Source organism: Octopus bimaculoides, chromosome 7, assembly GCF_001194135.2.
Source record: "Octopus bimaculoides isolate UCB-OBI-ISO-001 chromosome 7, ASM119413v2, whole genome shotgun sequence".
Lineage (NCBI taxonomy): Eukaryota > Metazoa > Mollusca > Cephalopoda > Octopoda > Octopodidae > Octopus > Octopus bimaculoides.
In genome coordinates this window covers 87,605,320-87,613,531 of record NC_068987.1, presented here as the reverse complement: position 1 = coordinate 87,613,531, position 8,212 = coordinate 87,605,320, and the positions used below count along the sequence as shown (strand labels likewise).

At 38.0% G+C, this 8,212-nt stretch overlaps 1 protein-coding gene across 1 annotated transcript in view; it reads right to left on the bottom strand.

Annotated features, from left to right (window-relative positions):
• Positions 1-8,212, bottom strand: part of LOC106880976 (probable basic-leucine zipper transcription factor Q) — a 49,676-nt gene that overhangs the window by 6,711 nt on the left and 34,753 nt on the right. The window contains exon 2 of the mRNA XM_052969453.1: positions 395-437. Within this exon, the coding sequence (XP_052825413.1) occupies positions 395-437 (43 nt within the window). The remainder of the gene's footprint in view (positions 1-394; positions 438-8,212) is intronic.

Sequence of the window (8,212 nt, the reverse complement as noted above, 5' to 3'; positions counted from 1 at the left end):
CACCTTACTGGCACTTGTACCGGTGGCATGTGAATAGACATTCGAGCAAGGTTGTTGCCAGTGCCACTGGACTGACTCCTGTGCAGGTGGCACGTAAAAAACACCCACTACATTCTCTGAATGGTTGGCGTTAGGAAGGGCATCCAGCTGTAGAAACTCTGCCAAATCAGATTGGAGCCTGGTGTAGCCATCTGGTTCCCCAGTACTCAGTCAAATCGTCCAACCCATGCTAGCATGGAAAGCAGAAGTTAAATGTGTTAAAAACTTATTTTTTAAAAAAGATGTGTGCTGGTGAATTTGCGATGTGTCTAATGTGCTTGGACATGAAAAGTATAGTAACTGAACGGGTTTGGTCAGATATTATGAGAAAATTAATTGAAGAATTTTAATTTACCTTCCATCCACCTGGTGCATTCTTAAAGTATGGGAAGTTCTCTCTGAAAAATTACATGGAAAACAGAATTAAACAGCTGAATAGAATTCGGAAAGTTTTAATTACAGAATTAACAAAATATATGCATATATATATAATATATACAATTAAACCTTGGGAGAGGCATTATGCTGGTAATAATTGTATTTCTTTCAACACACGTATCCACATCAAGAATCTTGCACACGAAATACACATACGAAATATATAATATATATATCATCATCATCGTTTAACATTGTTTTCCATGTTGGCATGGGTTTTATATATATATATATATTTATATATGTGTGTGTGTGTATGTGTGTGCGTAAATAAATGTATGTATGTGTGCATATATATATATATATATATATAAATATATTGTATTATACAAATAAGAAGAAGATAGTTTTTGTATGCAGAGTTAGAACAGTAAAAATACTAGGTAAATTACCCTTACAAGGCAGAAAAATTTATTAACAACCAGCCATGGGACTTGAACCCATATCCCTTAATACTCCAGATGAATGCTTTATTAAGCTAATCTGCCCACTGACAAATTCATCCGCTGGATTACATGCTAAATATTTTAGCTTTATAGAAGAACCATGTGTGTATAAATGTAAACAAATAAATATCTGTTTATATGGTTGTTGCCAGTGCCGCTGGACTGGCTCCTGTGCAGGTAGCATGTAAAAAACACCTTTTCAGCATGGTTGTTGCCAGAACTGCTTGACTGGCCTTTGTGCCAGTGGCATGTAAAAGCATCCACTACATTCTCGGAGTGGTTGGCATTAGGAAGGGCATCCAGCTGTAGAAACTTTGCCAGATCAGATTGGAGCCTGGTGCAGCCTTCTGGCTTGCCAGTCCTCAGTTAAACCATCCAACCCATGCCAGCATGGAAAGTGGACGTTAAACGATGACGACGATGATGATGATGAAAATTAGAAGCGTCAGAAAAATATCATCTTAATTGTTATTGTACAATACACATTCTGACACTCCTAATAAAAAAACAAATATTTGTTTGTTTACATTAATAGACTCATATATATATTATATATATATATGACAATCAGGATTCACTACCTGCTGGAGGTAAAAAAATTTTTATTTATAGTTTATATCTGTTCAAGTAAAAAAGGGGAGTGAAAAAAACAACTTGCTAATAACATCCTGTTTAACACATGTTTGTGTGGTCAGATTTTCTGATGGGATGGAAATTTAGGAATTCGATTTTGATTCCTTGATATTTTGGGGCTGCTAAATATTCCAGCTACACACACACACACACACACACACACATATATGCACACACAAGTATACACACCCACACATATCATCATCAACAATGTTTCCTATGATGGTAAACTGCAGGAAATACGTTTGGGGCACCAGACTAATAACGAGAGACTCCAATGAAAGATTACATGATGCATTAATTACAGTAACATTCTGGTCAGAGCAATAAAACAAGTGGACCCTACGAAAAACAAGTGAACCTTACACAAAAATTTAGACCGTATACATAACAATAAATTCTTCACAAAACAAGAGGACCCTATACAAAACAAGTGAACCCTAAACAAAACAAGCAGACCCTAAACAAAATAAGTGGCTCCAATACAAAATAAGTAAAATTTATGCAAAACAAGGGCCTCCTACACAAAACAGTGGCTTCTGCTCAAAACAAATGAACCATGCACAAAACAAGTGAACCCTAAACAAAACAAGTGGACCCTGCACAAAGTAAAAACATGGCTCCTACACAAAATAGATGCCACACAAGACAAGAGGTTCTGGCACAAAAGTGAATCCTTATAAAACGAGTTTACCTTAAAAACAGTGTAAACCCACCCCTGTAAAAAAAAAAAAAGAACAGAAAACACATGGCCCTTTCATAAAAGATGTGAACTGTAAACAAAACAAGAGGACCTGACACAAAAAAATGGATCTGCTCAAGAAAAGTGGGCCCAGTGCAAAATAAGCAGACCTACGCAAAACAAGTGTTCCCCACACAAGACAAATGGTGCGACACAAAGGAAGCAAATCTTACCCAAAACAAGGGAGTCCTCCACAAAGCAAATGAGACCTAGATAAAATAAGATGACCCTACACAAAACAAGTGAACACCGAAGAAAATGATGAACCATATCCAAAACAAGTGGACCCTATACAAAACAAGTGAACCTACATAAGTCAAGTAAACCCTACACAAAACAAGTAGTCTCAATACAAATCAAGTGAACCTACAGAGAACAAGTGTACCAACACAAAAAGGTGGACCCTACACAAAATATGTAGACTTTTATGAAAGAAGTGAACCCTTTGCAAAACAACCGGGTCTTATAAAATAACAAGTGAATCCTACAGAAAACAAGTGAACCTTACATAAAATAGAACTTGTGGCCCTTACACAAAAGAAGTGGACCCTACATAAGAGAAGTAAGCATATAGAAAAGATATGGACCCTACAGAAAAAAAGAGAGCCCTACTCAAAGCAAGTAGACTCTGTACAAAAAAGGGAACCCTACAGAAAACAGGTGGATCCTATGCAAAATATGTGAATCCTACAAAGGACTTGAGGCCCCTATACACAAGAAGTGGACCCTACACAGAAAAAGTGACCCTCAACATAAATGAAGTGGACCCTTCATAAAATAAGGAGACCTCACAAAAGACATGGACCCTACACAAAACAGTTGCTCCTGAACAAAAGAGCTTCCTATACAAAACAAGTGGACCCTGTGCAAAACAAAGGAGCCCTACTGAAAACAAGTGGACCCTACACAAAAGGAGAGAGCCCTACACAATACAAGTGAACCTACACAAAACAAGTGAACTCTTAACAAATCATAAGGCCCCTATACAAATTAAGTAAACCTGGGCTCTCATGGGGAAGGGAGTTGATAAAATTATTACCAGAAATACATTGAAATTCAATTAAATTGAAGACCATTTCACTTTCCTCTGCAGCAAATCTGTGGTTCTACAACTCTGTCAGAAAATCCCTATTATTCTGGTACATAACAGGATTGAAGCTCTGAATTAAACATTTTCAAAATAAAGTGGTTGATCTCTTTGCATTCAATAATGTTCATTTTTCCAAAAATTGCAAAGAAATCAATGCTGGTGGAGTGATTTTAAGATTATGGGTTTAGGGATTAGTATTAAAATTTAGGGTTAGGGCTTTGGGTTAGGATTAGGGCTTAATGTTAGGTTTAGAATTTAGGGTTAGAATTACAACTGAGTTGATGAAATTTAATTTTTGAAATTGACTTCTGAAAAGAATTCTGTTTCAAACGGTGGTTCAAAAATGTTGGATGTTTTAAACAAACCATCAGGCAATATGCAATCTGGTAATCTGTTTTTCTAAATACCCATCTGTTTAAAAAAATTTTTTAAGTGTTCCAATCATGATCATCACTTCTATTTCATCATAATTACAATTTACTGCTCTCTCTCTCCACCGGGAACTTTTGTTTCATAGTAACTTATCAAGTAAATTCATAACTTCACAAAGTGTAAAAGAACCAAGCAACTTCTTTTATATTTTCAAAATTTTCTAGGTCCGAAATTAAACCAAAGAACGTCTTTGTCATGTATTAAAACTAATCTTGCTTTAAAAGAAGGGAGAAAATAATCTTTATTGCTAATCAACTAGTTATAATTTGGCACTTTAACCCTTTTATTTCATCTACACTGATAAAAAACCTCTAAAGTCCTAAACATTCCATTCTCCTTTCAAAATCTAACGGACGTTGTGGTAGTGGTTGGTGACGGTGGTGAGGGCTTCCTCTTAAAAACAAAAGCAGATTGTTTCACTGCTATTGGTAATAATGCTTGTTTTATGTGTGTGTATATATATATATATATATATATATATATATATGTATGTATGTATGTGTGTGTATATATGTCAGTAAGTGTATGTCGTTATATAAAACTTGATTGCTATATACAAACACAACTTTTCGTTATGACTTTTCAGACGTTGTAGGGACAAATGAAATTTATATAGAGGCTGCTATTGTTTAGAATGGGCCGTGGTTATAAAAAAAATAGTAATAAAAAAAACTGAAGAAAACCTACTAAAATAAAAACGCAAAAACAAACAAAAAAGCGGAGGTTGTCACCTGCCATTTCCAGCTGAAAGGGGAAAGAACCAGCAACACAATGGCAGGGTTTAAATGGTTGTGATGGTAACGTTGTTGTTGTTGCCCATATGACAAGGAAAGGGGGGGTGCTCGCTGCTGTTTATCTACTGAGGATAAAGGGGAGGAAATGAATGACAGATAGATGATAAAAAGGAAGGGGGAGGAGGAAAATCAGAGTTAGAGTGAGAGGGGGTTAAAGCGAGCAATATTATATGATAGAAGAGGGGGAGGGTATCATTATCGTTTACTGAGGAGGAAGGGGAGGATAAAAGCGAGAAAGTGATAGAGGGAAAGAGAGGAAGAGAGACAGAGAGAGAAGGGTTAAAGCAGGCAGCGTTATATGAGAGGGGTGGGGAATGTAACCTTAGTGTTTACCTAATGAGAAGGAACGGGGAGGATAAAGGTGAGAAAATAAAGGAAGAGAAAGAAAGAGAAGAGTAAAAGGAACAACTGTATGATAGGAGTGAAGGGTGAAGGCGAGAAAGTGACAGATAGAAAGATGATAGGTGGAAGGAGTAAGAAAAAGAGAGAAAGAGTAACAGGAACGCTATAGGATAAAGGTGGAGGATATGTTACTGCTGCTTATCCAGTGAGGAGAAGGAAGAGGAGAATAAAAAAGCAAGAAAGGGACAGGTAGATAAGAGAGTTAGATGGAAAGGGGAAGATAGAGTGAAAGAGAAAGAGAAGGACAGAGTAGAAGATGGAGTGAAAGAGGAGAAGCGGGGATGGTGGAGTATAGTGTTGTCACACTAGGATAGGAGGGAGTGTATCGTTGTTTATCAACCGAGGAGAAGGAAGAGGAGGAGGATAAAAAGCGAAAAAGAAAAGAAAGAGAATAGATTGGTAGATAAGAGAGATGGAGGGAAAAAGAGACAGAATGCCAGAAAGAGAGAGAGTGGGATAAAAGCAGACGACACTATTTGAGAGATGTGGTGGGGGTATCGCCGAAGGAGAGGAAAAGAGAGAGGCAGATAGATATGAGACGATAGGGAAGGGGAGTATATATATATATATATCAGTGCTACTTAACCAGTGAGGGGAAGAAGGAGGAGGAAAGGTGAGAAAGAGAGAGGGGTTGATATGATAGATGGAAAGATAAGAGAGAGTGGGGTTTACTGTTAATAAAACTGTTGGCTGACTGTCACTTTGGTGGTGGTGGTGGTGGTTGTGTTGGATTGTGGTGGTGATGGTAGTGGTGGCAGTGTTAGTAGTAATGATAATGGTGGTGGTGGGGACTGGAGGTAGTGACAGTATTAATGGCGACGGTGGTGGCGATGGTGATGCTGTTTTGTTTTTTTAATGTTTTGGAATGGAAAAAGTCCGTGTTTAACTATTGAAGGAGGAGGAGGAGGGAAGAGAAAGAGGAAAAGGATGAGGAAGAGGAAGAAAGTGGAAAAGGAGAAGAGAAAGAGAAAGAGATTGAGACAGATGACGTTTATCCACGGTGAAGAAGAAAGTGAAGGAAAGATGGTCGACATTGGTGGAGGAGGAGGAAGAAGAAAAGGAAAGAAAGAAAGAAAGGAAGGAAAGAGGAAAGGGAGAAGAGGAAAGATAGAGGGGCGGAGTGAGGGAAAGATGTGTAAGAGGTGAAGTAAGGTCAGCTGACTGGTGGTGGTGGTGGTTGTGGTAAACTTATGGAATGGAAGGAAGAGGATAAGAAAAGTGACGAAGGAAAGCTTATTGTAGAATCAGAGAGACATGAGACTCATTTTAAGTTACGTGTGTCTGAGTTCAAATCGCACAAGAGCCGAGTGTACCTTCTTTTTCTTTCTTTTCATTCACTCAGGTTAATAAAATAAACGATTCAGATCTTGTTAAAATTCTTCCAACTACTTGAAGTATTAATTTCCACCAGATAACTTTTCTACAACGATGCAACTTAATTATTTTATTATTTTAGAGATTATTAATTTCTAGAATAAAAAAAAGAGAAAGAAAGAATGCGAATCGGCAGGCAAACTTCCATAAAAAAAAATTTTAATAATTTTTGAAAATTTTAAACATTAAAACTGGTTGGAAGAAATTTAACAAGATCCAGCACTTCTAAGTAAATTGTCAACTAGAACTGAATCCATATTTAATTTCTTCTCTCTACTTGGGCAGCGAATTGACAGAATCGTTAACACATCGGACAAAATGTTTCTTCCAACTCTTTACGTTCTGAGTTCAAATCCCGCCGCAGTCGCTTTTGTCTTTAATCCTTTCGGAGTCGATAGACAAGAGTTCTAATCAAGTACTGGAGCCGATGTAATCGACCTGTCCATTCCTCTGAAAATTGCTGGCTTTGAATCCTGCAACGGACCAGTCTCCCTTTCTCGAGGTATGTTACGATCTCGGTCACGTATAAGCCTTGGAAAACGAGTAACTGGCCGAAATGAGTCTTGGGGCTCCAGAAAAGAAAAAAAAAACTAAAAAACTAAAGAACCCTGAAAACTTGGAATTCGAACCTCTTAATCTTAAGCAACATATTTCTTAATCAAGCAACGTATTTTATCTGTTATCATCATGTCTTTCTAAAGAGTATCAAAGATTATATTGTCTAATCTATCCTTTCCTCTTTTATGACGATTAATGTGATCTAAGACAATTTACTGCTGTTTCTAGCATTTCGCGCGACCACATAAGACTCCTTCATTGGGTCGTTATAATAGTAGTAGTAGTAGTAGTAGTAGTGGTGTTGACGTAGTGTCACCAGAGAGTAAGTATGAGAGGAAGGGGTAATAACTGGTTTGCGGGAGTGCGCACGCGCGTATGTGTGTGTATGTATCTGTGTGTGTGAGTGCGTATGTGTATGCCAGAGACGTTTGTGTGTGGGGGAAGAGGTGGCGGTGGGGTTGGTAGTAAAGTTATTGAGTGGAAGAAAGAGGCGAGGGAAAAAGAGACAAAGTGAGGAAGAAAGCTTATTGTGTGTGCATGAGCTTATGTGTACGTGTGTGCGCCTGTGTATATGCGTGTGTGCGTGCTCTCATGTGTACGTGTGCGCCTTTGTATATGCGTGTGTGTATGAGTATGCCGACGACGTTGAGAAAGAGGCGAAAGGAAAGTAATGGTGGTGGTGGTGGGAGGAGAAAGACTATAAAGTTTTGCTGTGTCGCTGGTGTTGATGATAATAGTGATGATGACATTGTAGCTGTATGTTGCGTTGGTGACGGGGGAGGAGGGCAAAGAGGGAAAGGGACAGGCAAGGCTGCATTGACTTCTTTCTGCTTTTATTATTTTTATTTAAACATTTCGAAGGGAGTAGAAGAAAGAGGACAGCGAAAGTCCATTAGTCGTTGCTTAGGTCCCAAATCAATCGTGACCTAGAAGACCCACCACCAAAGAAGGCACCCGAGCCATGACTATACAGCCTCTCTCCCACCTCAGATCTTGTCTCCACTCCTCCTCTCTCTCTCGGACACCGAAGCATCCAGGATTGCATTTATTCAAATGATTTTCCATTAAAAAAAAGAATTTAAATAAAAGTTATGGTGTAGTTTGAGTTTTAGCTGTAATTTCTAGCAGGTCAAGTTACTACACAGTGGCCTTCAGCTTGCCTAATATATTGGAGTTGTCAGAGAAATTCGTCCAAATTCGTTTTCTCCCCCGTTTTAATTATTTTAATACTTATTTTTCGTAAGAAATTTAAAAAATTTATCTA